This window comes from Gopherus flavomarginatus, chromosome 4 (assembly GCF_025201925.1).
Source record: "Gopherus flavomarginatus isolate rGopFla2 chromosome 4, rGopFla2.mat.asm, whole genome shotgun sequence".
Taxonomy (NCBI): Eukaryota; Metazoa; Chordata; order Testudines; family Testudinidae; genus Gopherus; species Gopherus flavomarginatus.
The window spans coordinates 3,540,218-3,554,933 of NC_066620.1; the positions used below are offsets into that span (position 1 = coordinate 3,540,218).

The following is a 14,716-nucleotide window of genomic DNA, read 5'->3' on the forward strand; positions in this document are numbered from 1 at the left end:
CTCACTGGGAAATCTCTAGGAGGAGGTGAATGCAAATTCACCCCCACAACTCCGTTGTTATGCAAACCCCAAGCTTTTGGAAGCTATGGCCTGCAGAAGGGACCATTGTCTAGTCATCACCTATTCCCACCATGTAAAGATCAAAGGCCCAAGCTGTAGACAGGAAAGAGTAACCTATTCAGGGGTGTACGTGTGCAGGGACCCAAGCCTTGGCTAGGCTACGCCTACTGTATGAGATGCAGAGGTGAGCTACAGACACTGGAGATAACCTTAAATTGTTACACTTTATAAAGGACACCCCAGAAATCTGGCAAACACATAAACAATATGAAGTAACATCAACTATTTGCTTAGGAAAATAATCAACTGTAAATGACCATCATATAAATGTAACTGTGACACTCTAAGGACCTTTCCCAGCCCTGAAGTAAAGCTGTGTGTGGCCAGAAAGTGTGTCCCTCTCACCAACAGTAGCTGGTCCAGTAAAAGATATTCCCTCCCCCACCTTGTCTATCACAATAAAAGAAACCTGTCAACAAGGTGTTGGGCCACCCCAAGAAGGAATCAGCTCCTGCTCTCCCTGGCTGCAAAGTCCAATCTTATGCCTAATGTCCCTCCTTCGTCTCTCTCTGGCCTGCACCTCTGTCCAGCAGGTCTGCCCACAAGCAACAGCTCCTCACCCGAAGGGCCACACCAGTTCCCCAGTTGCCCAAACTGTGTTTCCTCTGTCAGTGCCCCAATGGTCAACCTCCCTAGTGCTACACTTTGTGGGATAGCTCAGTGGTTTGAGCATTGGCCACTTAGGGATCTGGGGCAAAATTCAGTACTTGGTCCTGCTAGTGAAGGCAGGGGGCTGGACTCAATGACCTTTCAAGGTCCCTTCCAGTTCTAGGAGATTGGTATCTTTCCAATTATGTATTTATTTTGTGCTCTGTGCATGCCCACAGCCCTTCACAGTCCAGCTTCCTCTGGCCAAACCCCTTTGTAGCCAGCACTACCTTCTGTAACTGCCGTCCAGCTTCCCCTCTGGGCAGTTCCTGAGCCTCCCCCCAGCTCCAGCCACTCTCTCGCCTTTCTCTCCCCCCCGGCAGCATTCTGAGCTGCTGCAGCACACCCACCTCTCTTGGTGGAAAGTACAGCAGGTGCTAGTGCTGGGGCCAGGGGTTTAGACATAGTCCGAGCTAAGGTGGTTATGGATGTGCAGTCATTGGGAGAACCCCTGTGGAGTTGGAAAGACTGACTCCTACGCGAGCCCCTGGTGGAGCTGAGGGGACGTCTGGTAAGTGTTCCACCGTAGGCGTCAGCTCTCTGATTGTTTTCCCTGTAATGCTTTCACCGTTCAGATACGTGTGCTTGCTTAGAGAGAGCTGTGTTATAACTCACCTGTCGGTAACGATGCTGTTCCCAGCCTCGGAGGAGACAGCGGAGTGCAGACCCTGCTCTGCTTAGGCCGTCTGGCTTACTGGGGTATCAGCAGATCAGTGCAGCCTGCTCAGACCCTGGCCACGAGGGCACGAGATGCAGGCCTCTGCCCCAGGGAGGTGATGGCTGGGAGCCAGGAGTCCAGAGTAGGTGCCCTCCAGGGAGCAAGTGGGTGCTGTTGCCCTGATCTGGCCTTGGGGAAGGGGTGGTGGCAGCGTACTGCGTGCCGGGGCGGGGGGGCGTCAGTGTATCCAGCCAGGCCAGGGTAAGTGGGGGGTGTCTGTTGCTTAGGGTGGGGCCCATGGGGGGGTCAGTTGCTAAGGGGAGGAGCTGGGGTGGGGTGAGTCACTGGGGGCAGGGTCCTGTGGGAGGAGCGGTGAGTTACTAAGGGGCAGGGCAGGACCCCCGGGTCAGTCGCTAAGGGGTGGGGCTGGAGGTGGAGCTGGGGGGGTCAGTTGCTAGGAGAGGGTCTGGGGAGGGAGGGGGTCAATAGGTAAGGGACGGGATTGGGGATGGGGGTTAGTTGCTAGGGGAGGGAGGAGGGAAATGTGTTGCTAAGGGGAATGGCCAGAGGATGGACCAGGGGTGTCAGTTGCTAGGGGAGGAGCCAGGGTGACCGTCAGCCCCTATGGGGCGGGATCAGTTGCTAAGGGAGGAGCCAGGATGACGTCAGTAGCTTTGGGGGCGTGATCAGATGCTAGGGGCGGGGCCGGCTGGAGTCTGTGGCTATGGGCTGGGGTTGGGGGTGGGGTCAGCTGCTAGGGGAGGGACGAGGTCTGTCGCTAAGGGGCGGGGCCGGAGAGCAGTTGCTAGGTGACGGCCCCGCGGTGGGGGAGGGGATCCGCGTTCCAGAGGGGGTCGCGGCGCCTCCCCGGGGTCAGGGGTCGTGGCGCTGATCAGGGCGGTTTCCGGTGCGGACCCCCCCCCGCCGGAAGCCCCTCCTGTGTGGGGCGGGGCGGGGCGGGGCGGGGCGGCGGCATGGAGTGAGCGCGGCGGCGCGGACCCGGCGGGCTGCGATGGAGGCGGCGCGGGGGCTCTGGCTGCTGCTGCTGCTCGGTGAGTGCGGGGCGGCCGGGCCGGGTCAGGACCTCCAGGGCGGCCGGTGCTTCCCCCCGGCTCGGAGCCGGAGAGCGGCCCGGGAGCCGGGCCCGAGACTCGGGGCTCACTGGGGGAGCGGGGCCGGGAGAGCCCAGGCCGGCAGGAGCGGGTCTCTCCCCAGCCCGGCCCGCGGGAGGCTGTTCCCCGGGCCGGGGGCCTGGATCGTTCCCTTCTCCCCGGGAGCGCGCTGCGGCCCCCCCGGGTCGCTCCCCAGCCGTTTGCTTCTCCGCGTGAAGAGCTTCTCGTTTCCAGGCAGCACTCCGCCGGTGACCTCGCTCGGTGGGTGCCGTGGACGTTGCTCTGCACGTTTCTGGGGCGAGGTGTGTGCTGTGGGCTGGGAGCCATTCTTGTGGCTCTTTCCAGATGTCCCGCATCCTTTGGGAAGCGTGGCCAGCGGAACCGTTCCCTGCCTCATGCGCGGAGAGAACATCTCCCTGCGCTGTTCTTTGTTCCGTTAGTTCGTACGGGCCCGGATCACCGTCACCCTTTTGGCCACATTGCTCTGGAGCTCATGTTCGGCTGTTCCACCAGTCCTCTTCGTGCCAGCTCTCCAAATGATGTACCCCTGCCTGCTCCTTTCCCTCTGTCCCGGGCCTCCCCGTTAATGGGGAGTCCTTCAGCTGAGCACAGGCCTGCAAAGCAGTGGGAACCCAGGGCATGGACTGCTCCCTCATAGCACTAGGCTAAAGACCGAAAGGAAGCCGTGTGGCCACTTGTGAAGACTTGCTTTTTTATCCCCTTCACCCAGTGTTACTGCTTGATGCAGGATGGCTGTGTGCCCTGGAAACAATCGTTTCAAGCTGTATCAGCTTTAATAAAAATCTTTTAGATCTTGCAATTTGGAACTTCGTTCTAAACTAGCAAGACCTGAAGTGAGAGTAGAGGGAGTTGGGTTTAGCTGGCATGTTTTTAGGATTTGAAATGTGTATTATGGTCAGGTTACTCTCCCCTCTTGAATTTTGCCCCCCTGGATCCCTACCCTGACATGTCCATAAGAGAGGTGCCAGCCTCTTACCCTCCTTTAGCTTCTGCATAAAGTGCGATCTCTGCAAACCAGCAGCAAGTACTCCCTGGGTCAGAGGTGCTGTGCCTGTTGGCTGTGTGAACAGGAGTGCTGTGTTGGATGGAGGTGGGCACAGAGAATGGGAGGGTAAGGTACTGGATATTCCCAGGTCCTCTTGCTATTTCCCCAAGGGCAGCAGTAAGGTGGTGTGATTGTGATATGTAGGAAGTGTCCTGTAGCTCTGCATTTTCTAACAATTTTGGTTTGCTTTTCCTTGTAAGGGGACCTTAACTCAGCGTTTCGTGGTTTTCCAGACTTTAAGTTTTGGGAAGGAAACTCTAATATTCTAGAAGGGCTTGAGGAGCACAGGGCTGTCTTGACTGCCAGCAAATTTAATTCCACAGTGGCTAAGCTTTTTGCTTGTGACGCTTAGTTATAACCACAAGCATAGTTTTGAAAGTGAGGACCTTAGAAGGCTGTTATTGGGGGCGGGAATCTAAGCATGAATCTGCAAATACTTAGCTTTATAGCATGTGGGGTTCCTGGCAGAGTATTTCCAGACTCTTCAGTGCTTATGTTATTTGGATGACTCAGGCAGCTTTTGTTTTTTTAATATCTACAGCGTTCTAATGTGTGAGTTAAGTTGTCAAATTATTTATTTTAACACACTGTGAAATGTGCATTAGAGAGAATTAATGTATTTTTGGAGGTATGTTTCCAATACCAATGATATAATTTTATTTGTACTTTCCAGTGGGGCTCTGGCAGAGTTCATCACAAGAGTCCATTAAGGAAATTAAGTAGTCCCAGGGTGAGAGGCAAAGTTCTGTCCTATTAGAAAGCAGTGATAAGAAATCAGAGGAATAAATGGCCAACTTTCACTGTAGTAAAAGGTTACTAGTGTGGTGCTCCAAAAGCCTGTACTAGGATCAGTGTGTAATAAATACACAAACTGCATAAAAACACTGGCGTTAAGAGAACATGAAAGTTGCAAAGTAAACATGGAAAAGCTAGGAAATGCCAAAATTAAGGTCCGCTGAGAGTCTTAAATTGGCCCCTTCGTGCATATGCATTATGATTCCATCTTTAATTACATGATCACATCCTATTTTTTTCCGCAGGACAGATTGCTCAGGGAATGAATTAGGGTTGTGCATTGTGTAGTGAATGAAACTTGCCTGTTAGGAGCTCTGCTTCATTTGTTGCAGAATTGGAAGGTATGTGGTGAATGAATCGGGGACCTGCAGGAAGAAAAAGGATCGCCTCATGCTAAAGACAAGTTGAATGCTGCCCTGGATTCTATCCCTGCCTCTGCCACAGAGTTTCTGTATGATACCGGGCAAGTCACAAATGAAAACTTTCACAGATGGCCACTAAGTGTTCCCCATTTTCAGAGTATCCATCTTGAGCCACCTGGGCTCTGATCTGCAGAAGTGCTGAATGCTCACACTTCCAACTGAAAGCAATTGGAGCTGTGTTCTGAACAAAGAAAGTGCTACACAATGCTACTGTGAGAAATCCAGTGCCTAGGTGTGTCAGATTGCACACCCATGTTAGTGGATACTTATGACCTTAATCTCTCTGTGCCTCAGTCCCCCACCTGTATAATGGGGATAATTACACATATATCTCCTCTCACAGGGGTGTTGTGAAGATTTTGTGAAGCACTCAGACACTGTAGCGATGAGCACCATAGAAAAGCCCTTGAGGAGACTAACTGTATTCAGAGCAGGGGTTGAATAGTGTGTAATGAGAAGCACAGTCAGGAAAGTAACTGAAATATTTCCCTCATGGATTGTATTTTCTAAAAGGACAACCTACCTAATTCTCAATTACTGAGGGACAATCTCCACTCATTGGTGTATTTTGCTTGCCACCACCACTTTGTACAACTTTTCATGAGGGATGTACCTGAGTATTCAGATTCTAATATCTAAACCGTATTGTTAAATCTAGTCACCTGCATTTGGGTTATTGCTAACAACGTACTCTATGTATCATCTGACTTTTAAAAAAATCTGTTCTTATCAAATAAGGTCTGGGGCCAATTAAATCAGCATCATCCATTCTGTGTGTGGAATGAGGTATTTGGCATGTCACCATGCAGTTGAAGGCTGTATCATAATACATACGCACAAGGCAGTATACGTTGGCAACCTTAATTCTGGCCTTTTCCAGCTTTTGATTCTGCAGACTTAAGATGTTAACATTTTTTGTATGAAACTTCTTATATTTTTTAAAAAACTTAAAACTTGAAGTAACAAATTTAGGATTCAGAAGAGGATTATGTTCATATGGAGGACAATACCTAGTTATATTAGGTAACTAATAGATAATCCCTCCTGCTTCATAGCATAATGTAGGTTCTAACTGATAGGGGTAAGAAGAAACTTGCTCTGTGGACAGGTTATTCCAGTTACCCAGTTGGAGTGTGTTCTTGTACCTTCCTCTAGCTAAACCACCAGGTAAAGACTACTGTTGGAGACAGGGCAGATGGGCCCTGCTCTGATCTGACAGTGCCTTCCCCCCCAGATTAATTAGTAATTAAGATCTGATGAACAGTCCCGTCTGTAACAATGGGAGCAACCAGATGTGAGCGGAGAGACCAGCAACTGGAGCCCTTGGAAATGTCAGGACTCCAGCAACCGCCAGTGCTTTTAAATGCTCAATCGGAAAAGTTTGGTAACCACCTCCTGTTGCTGGTTTTAAATGTTACTTTAAGAGCTGCTATTTACATTCTTCCAGTACGTAGCTAATGCAGTGTGGGGCTGTATTAAGTATCTGAAATATTTAAGTACTAGGCTCTTTCTTCAAACAGGAAAGAGTGGCAAGAAGCCACGCATGCAACCGGATAACTGCTACAAGAGTGCAGTGAAGATTCATCTGGTATGATTAGTTACCTCACAGTGCAGCAACGTGAGCATTGTGGGTGGAATACCAGGGGCTTTTGAAATAAATGAGCTGTTAAGTTGTAAAAGCAGCCGTTCTCCCTGCAGGAACTTGCACTGGGTTGAGGCTTGAGTATATTGCCTGCTTGTTAGTGCAAATTGCATTCTTTGTGTGGTGATCCCTTTGTCTGGCAAGGTAGGGGCTGTGTCTTTTTATTTGATCAGGAAAGCACCCATCACACTTGTGGGCATTGTACATATAGTGAAAAGGGTGACATTAAATGGTCTGCAAAGGTTACACACTGAAGCACTCTCTCTGAAGCTGGCACTTCACAGCTCAAATTTGTATTGCTTTATCAAGTTTAGCAGGAGGAATTGAAAAGAATTACTAAGGATGCATGGTAGGCAGGTGCCTAAAACACTGATTAACACAATCCTCCTTGTGCTGTCCCCAAGCTTTATGCTTTGCAGAGACCTCCGAGTGTGCTTCATGAATAAAAATTACTTCATACATGGGGCCTCAGAAAGCAAAGGCTTCATGTTGCTGGAGAGTCTGATTAGTGAAATGCAAGGCACACATTTATAATGCACAAATAGTATTCATGCAGTGATAAGATAATACAGTAAAATCACACAGGAAATATGGCAGTTAAGCCAACAGCTGCATTACCTTGATCCCATAAGACATATGGTGTGTCCCGGTATGTGCTCCATAGCATAAATAAGAAGGTATTTATATAGTTAACAAGAAACAAAGTAATAGAAATTGCAGCTTTGTAGTGGAACCAAGTTAGTGTTCTTGCTGAGACTCTGAACTCTTGCGTTTACTGGCTGTTTTGTGACTGACTTGCATGTTCAGCATTATATTACCATAGGGTTTTTTTTTGCATGTAATTTACTTGCTTTCATCCATCTTTAAGGCCAGAAGGGACTGTGGGGACCATCTAGTCTGACCTCGTGTGAAATATAGGTCGTAGAATTCCACCAGGTGGTTCCCATGGCAAGGCCTTAACGTGCCGTGAAGGCTAAGCTAGAGTTTACTCTGATTTCAAGCAAGGGTCAGCGCCTGTGGTGCAGATTGTGACTTTATCTGGCCATACTAGAGGAGTGACCTGGGGCAGCTCTGCTGGTGGCTGTCATGGGGGCGCATCCCTTGCATAGACAAGGCCTAGCTCTCCGTCCTTGAAATTAGCCCAATACCAGTCCCTGACTTGGCGCCCTGCTTAGGCTGGGGAGGGGAGTACTTGTGATGTCACGAAGGAGAGGGGCTTCAGCAGGCTCTGATAAGTCTTAGCTGAGTGTGTGGAGAGTGTCAGATTCTATTTTTGATTAGCAATTAAAAACTACTTAGTGGCAGTACAGGGTGGGGCGGTTCAGGTCCATCTCCCCAAGCCCTTAACAGCCTGGAAATAACAAGAGGGAAGACTTGCGCATTCCTTGCCACCTTCACATCACCTACAGCGCTGTCAATAACACACTCCAGTGCTCCAGAAGGCTTTCATTTCCATCTCCCAAAGATACCCAAAAGCAATATGTGCCCAGCTTCATCAAACGTGTCCTGTCCAGCAAGGCATTAACAGATCGGCACGTCTGACTGTGCGTATCATGTGCATTTGGAAAGTTATTCTGCCTTAATGCTGCTGAGGTCACTGTTAAGGTTTTATGTGAGTCTTTACAGCTTCTGCTGAAAAGCCAGGCTCTCAAGTTAAGACCTGTCAGACTCTCATCCTCTGTGGATTGGTGACAGAGGGGCTCACCACATGAGTACTGACTTAACACCCATAACCCTTGAGTGTAACATGCTATGTATTAGTCAGCAGTGGTGATCATGAATCCTGAACCCTGTCCCTGGCGATGAGAGGGCTGTGGGTAATAGTAGCTAGGGATGGGATAATCCCAGCGGGTTTAGTCACTCTGGAAGGCATTTGGTGCAGTGGATATGACTGGAATTTGTCATGTTAGGAAGAGCTTTCTAACTCTAAGGATGGTTAAGCACTGGAACAGGTTACCACAGAGACTGTGAAATTTCTATCATTGGAGGTGTTTAAGAACAGGTTGGACCAAACACCTGTCAAGGGTGGTCTAGGTTTACTTGGTCCTGCCTCAGTGCACAGGGTCTTGTTTAGATGATGTCTTGAGATCTCTTCCAGCCCTGCCTTTGTATGATTCTATGTTAGAAACCTGGGTTATGGGCCTGAAGTGATCTTGCATAAGCTCGCTGCTAGCTTCTTTTTAAAGTGGTGTTCAGTGGCATTTCTGGTGTGGCCATAGTAAATTGCTTGGGAATTTAAACAGAAGAGGTGAGATTTTAATGCCTGGTTTGCTGGTGTTTGTGCTGCTTGTCATCCGATTCTGCGGGTTTGCTTTGCCGCTATGTCTAAAGTTGCAAAATGCTCTGTAGATGCTCTTGATGTATAAGTGATATTGTAGGTCTCATCAAACCATCATGAAAACTTCAAATAATGCTCAGTGTTTATTTTGTGTGATTTGGCTTGTGCCATTAAAAAACTTTTCAATGAAAATCTCATTGAAAGTTGCTGGTAAATTGAACTCTAAGTAACACAACCTGGAGTATGGAGTTGGGACCAGCACCTCCGTAATCCCATGGATAGGGGTATACACTTAGGCCTGTGTACGACCATCAGTCCGTCACAGATCCCCCACTGTGATGTCAGTGGGAAGTTTGCCCAAACCTCAAGAGTAGAATCTGGTCCTTACATATTGACTGCATTTTAGTTACCATGATTTATTCAGCACCTGATTGTCTAACTTGGCAGCGCTTAGTAGGAAGCATTCTTGCCAGCATCACTGTTTGTCTGCCCTTTGCTTGTCCTTTGTCTCCTCTTTCCTACTCTCTGCATCTTCAGATTTTCTTCCTCATGGCCCCTCCCAACTTCTATCCCTGTTTTGTTTTCCTCCCGCTCTCTTCATGTTTTCATCTGCTCAGATTCTCAGTGCTTTAGAGGTCTCACCTTAGTGAGATGAATGGGATGGAGGGAGTTCTTGCCTTAGAGAAGAAGGATGGAGTGCTGGCCAGGGTGTAGGGAGACCTGAGTTCGGTTTCCTGCTCCACGGCTGGCTGCCTGTGTGATCTTGGACAACTCTCAAACAGGGACCAAGGCACAGAGATTTGGGGACAATGGCACCGTCCTCAGAGGCTGTGGAGGGTAAATGCATTAAAGGTTGAGATGTGCAGACACGGTGGTGATGGGGAATGGAGAGATCATTGCCCCTCTGTGAGCCAGTATTTCACCCTGTCCATAGATCTGGGAAACCAACGCTGATGTGCAGCACTTCGATCTCGCATTTTGAAGGCTTTCCTTAGAACCAGGAGCAATAGAAGCTGACCCTTTGAAATAAAAGCTCAGATTCTCTAGCCCCTGTACGTGTTGTGTGACTCTCAGATCCGTGAATCCCGCCTTGTGTAAATTTGCTTCTCCAGTGAAGCCATTCAGGGAAAACCCACTGCAGATAAACATTTTGGGTAAAAAACAAAAACATAACCCCACTGAAACTTATGTTCTACCCTGTGTTATTTCAACAGCCAAAAGTGTATGTCTACAGGGCAAACAAAGCCAAAAATCCACCTTGTGACAGCGAGTCTCAGAGCCCAGGTCAGCTGTCTCAGGCTTGCTCTATGGAGCTAAAAGTTGCAGTGCAGATGTTCCTGCTTGGGCGGGAGCCCGGGCTCTGTGGTGCCCCCCCTGCAAACATCTACACTGCAATCTTTAGCCCCTTAGCATGAGCCCAATTGAGTTGATCCGGGCTCCGAGACTGTCTGCCTCAGGTTCTTTCCTGCAGTGTAGACATACCGTTAGGTGATTCAGAGACGTAGACGAGGGTACCTTTTTTATGGGGCTCCGAGTCCGAACTCAGCCCTGGTGCATCATGTGGCAAACAGTAAGGAGGATGTGTGGGGAGTAAGGACAAGGGTCCCAGCAAGACAGTCATTCAGGTCAAGCCAAAGGGGGGTTCAAATGTAAAAATAAGACCCAAGTTACAAGTGGTAAAATGACTTTTTTGTAGCCATCACTGCGGATGAGCACTCCGGCAGGGACTTGGCGAGTGAGCTTGGCCTTTCGGCTATGTGCTCCAGTTCTCCTGGCCTCCTGTTGATTTGGGTTTGTGTGTGTTTGTATGTCTGATGGAGCTGGGAGAGGCTGCCCAGAGAAATGCAGCGAAACTGAGAAGCTCAATGACGTGTTATAAAAAGCCTCTGCAATTCACAATGCTGTGAGAGATCTCCAGTGTTAAGAATCGAAAGCAGGTTTTGCTCCTTCCCTGGAGGACGTTTGCAGTGCCCCCTCCGTGTTCCCCTCTCCCCTTTGGCTGGGCATCTCTTCTCTAGCTGCTGCTCTCTTCTTCAGACCAATGGAGCCTCCCTTTCCTGTTCCGTTCTCTCCTCTTCCCCCCCGCCCCGTGGGGCTCCCTTGCCATATCGAGAGCTAAACTGTACCAGTCACCTGACTGGTAAGTGCCTCTCTGGGCAGGTCCTGGATAAAGGAGCTACCTAATGAATAGGAGCATGGAACGCTTCTTACGCTCAGCTGCCTCTTCCTCCCTGCAGGTGTATGAGCCCAGGCAGCCTTCTTTCTCTCTGGTGGGTGAGCCATTCAGGCCTGCTTCACAAGGCTCCTGTGCGTGCACCTGTGTGTCTAAGTGTTTTGTTACCCTCTCAAACAGCTCTGGATTTTTGTTGCAAGATAATCAACACCTTTAAATACTGCCTTTGGGAAATATTCACTTCCTTCTCATCTGTTCCTTGAAGAGGAAATACATTAATATACAGTAGTCCTGGTCTGTTTATGCTACAGAGCTTGGTGTTTGCATAAAGCTGAATGTGTCGGAGGGGGGTAACATTGCATGTCTGATGGAATGGTATTCGGCGCTCCAGCTTTACTCTTCATGTGTGAGGAGCTGTGATTGGGCGCTGCTATTGGACTGGAAATAACGTGCAATTTGGAGGCAGCAAGCACAAAATGCAGCTTTGTTTAACTAATTAGTGCCGGAATTGCTGACTGGCTCACAGCAGCCTGGGAATCTGGTTTTAGTGCTCAGAACCTGACAGAGCTCTGACTGGAAGCTCTTCATTCTCATAAGAACGGCCATGCTGGGGCAGACCAATGGTCCAGCTAGCCCAGTATCCTGTCTTCTCACGGTGGCCAGTGCCAGATGCTTCACAGGGAACGAACAGAATTATTGTGTGATCCACCCCCTGTCATCCAGTCCCTGCTTCTGGTAGTCAGGGGCTTAGGGACACCCAGAGCATGAGATTGCATCCCTGACAACCTTGGCTAATAAGGTCCATCAGTGGTTATCCTCCATGAAGTTAGCGAATTGTTTTTTGAACCCAGTTATACTTTTGGCTTTCCAACATGAGTTGGAGCTTTCCTGGCAAGGAGTTCCATGGGTTGACTCTACGTTATGTGCAGGAATATTTCCTTTTGTTTGATTCTAGACCTGCTTCCTATTAATTTAGTTGGGTGACCACTGGTTCATGTGTTATGTGAAGGAGTAAATAACACTTTCCTGGTCACTTTCTCCAAATTATTCATGATTTTATAGACCTCTGTCATATCCCCCCTTAGTCATCTCTCTTCTAAGCTGTACAATTCCAGTCTCTCTAATCTCTCTTCATATAGAAGCTGCTCAATTCCCCTAATCATTTTCATTGCTTTTGTACCTTTTGCAGTTCTAGTATCTTCTTTGAGATTGACCAGAACTGCAGGCAATATTCAAGGTGTGGGCGTACCATGGATTTTTATAGTGGCATTATGATATTTTCTCTTTTATCTGTCCCTTGCCTGATGGTTTCTAACACTGTTAGCTTTTTTGACTGCCAGTACATATTTAGCAGGTATTTTCAGAGAACTATCCATGATAACGTCAAGATCTTTCTTGAGTGGTAACAGCTAATTTAGACCCCATCGTTTTGTATGTGTAATTAGGATTATGTTTTCCAGTGTGCATTATTTTGCATTTATCAACATTGAATTTCATTTACCATTTTGTTTCCCCATCATTTAGTGGTGTGAGATCTCTTTGTAACTCTTCAATTTGCTTTAGATTTAACTATCGTCAGTAACTTTGTGTCATCTGCAAATTTTGCCACCTCACCGGTTACCCCTTTTTCCAGATTATTTATGAATATGTTGAACAGCACCGGTCCCCATACAAATCCCTTGGGCACCTTCCTATTTACCTTTCTCCAGTCTGAAAGCTATTTTTTTCCTTCCTTTTGTTTCCTTTCTTTTAACCAGTTACTGATCCATGAGAGGAACCTTCCTTCTTATCCCATGACAGCTTACTTTGCTGAAAAGCATTTAGTGAGGGACTTTATCAAAGGCTTTTTGAAAGTCCAAGTACACTATATTGATGAGATATCCTTGTCCACATATTTTTCTGATCATCCACAAACAATTCTAGTAGATTAGAGAGGCATGATTTTCCTTTACAAAAGCTGTATTGTCTCTTCCCTGACAAACTTGCAAAATCTCTTGTCAACAGGCCTCAGTATTTCGTCAACTTGCTCATAAATCTTGTTCTGTCATAAGCACAGTCACGCTGCATTTCGTGGCTGGGCTTTTTTCTCATTTTGGGCCAAAGAAGACAATTATTGATGTTTCTGTGTTGCTCTGCTAAAGTTCTTTTCTAAATATATTCTTTGTATTTGTCTGTGTGCTGCCTGCTCACTAACTGCAGTATTTGTGAGATTGTCCCATGTGCACACTTGAAGCCATTGTAAATGTAGATCCAAACTTCAGCTTTTTGTGACCGCTTTAATAGGAAGGCTGGCCTTAAATACAGAATTTATTTGGTGGTGATCAGTCTCATAGGTCCCAGAGGGAGGGTTTCTCCATTGTTCCTTTCCTGACTGAAGAGCTGTCACCCAACAGCAGTTGAGTGTGCTCAATAAAGAGGGACTGTCATTTTGGAGGAAGTGTTGGATTGATCCAGTTTACACAGATCATTCCACCTTCCTCTTCTCACTTTCCCTCTTTTAGTTACTGAAGTGACTTGGATTTGATCCGCCAGCCTAGCCTCTTTGGTTAGATCTTGTCGTCTTTCCCACGATGGCAGACTCTGACATGCCAGATATGAATTACTAGCAAAGCAATTATGGCCCAAGTCAATTTCTTCTGTACATTTTCTAGTTTGCATCAGTGTGCAAGTCCTGCTCTTACCCACGCCTAGCTCTCCATCCTTGAAATTGGCCCAGGACCAGCCCCTGACTTGAGGCCCAGCTGTCATGGGGGCACATCCTTTGCATCTGAGCTGAGCAATATTGAAATATGCAGCTGAAATTACTAGCTCTTACCCATGTAGTGAATCTTCTGTTTGGTGGTGATGGTGCCCTCTAGGTTATTCATCCTGCTTCTGAGGATCGTGATTGGTTAAGGAGAGTTTTTTCCTAAATTTAATGTCTTGATACTGCTTAGCTGAATCCAGGCCTTTCCTAGTTTTAACCCTACTCTCCATTTTACAGGACTTTTCTTGTTCATAGATTTCCGGGTAATTGAAATCCTATAGTCTGACCTTCTGTATGAAACAGGTCAGTGAATGGCCCTGAATTAATTCCTTGAACAGATCCTTTAGAAAAACATCCAATATTGGTTTTAAAGACATCAGAGATGGAGACTCCACCACGACCCATGGTAAATTCTTCCAATGGTTAATTACCGTCACTGTTAAAAATTTACACCTTATTTACAGTCTGTTTGTCTAGTTCCAACTTCCAGCCATTGGATTTTACCTTTCTCTGCTAGATTGAGAACCCATCATCAAAGGTGTTCTCTGTGAATGATACAGACTTTGTACCAACCATTTAAATGGTTAAGCTGAGCAAAAATCCCTCTGGGCTCTGAATAGCTATTTTGTTCACAACTCAATTGCTGTGAAATTAAAAAATAAACCAACACCATACTCCTGTGGGCTGCTCTGAACTGATGAGACCCCAGTTCTGGCTTTGCAGCAGCACTGAACTGCCCACCATCCAAGAGCTGAGCTGTGGATTATATAAACAAGGAATTAAACCGAGCAGCATTAAATCCCTCGTCAAAGCTGAATACCTAGCTTCGCCATGATGAGGAAGAATCAGAACCTGATTGTTCATAGAAACCTATCTGAAGAATGGACGTTGGTGTAGGCGTGTGAATATCTTCCTACTGTAAATAAGGGCTCTTTTATTTTTAGGGTTAAACACAACCCCCTTGAATTGAAGTAACGTGCTGGGACATGCATTGAAGATACAATGGGGGGAGGCGTGTCTGAAGTTGGGAATTGTGTTAATTTCTTCAGGGATTTT

General features: G+C 47.4%; 1 protein-coding gene across 1 annotated transcript in view; it reads left to right on the forward strand.

Moving 5' to 3' along the window:
- The first annotated feature begins 2,250 nt into the window (after positions 1–2,250).
- PTK7 (protein tyrosine kinase 7 (inactive)) overlaps positions 2,251–14,716 on the forward strand; it is a 100,619-nt gene continuing 88,153 nt past the window's right edge. Inside the window, exon 1 of the mRNA XM_050951182.1 lies at positions 2,251–2,478. Coding sequence (XP_050807139.1) covers positions 2,439–2,478 — 40 coding nt within the window. The 5' untranslated portion in view covers positions 2,251–2,438. The remainder of the gene's footprint in view (positions 2,479–14,716) is intronic.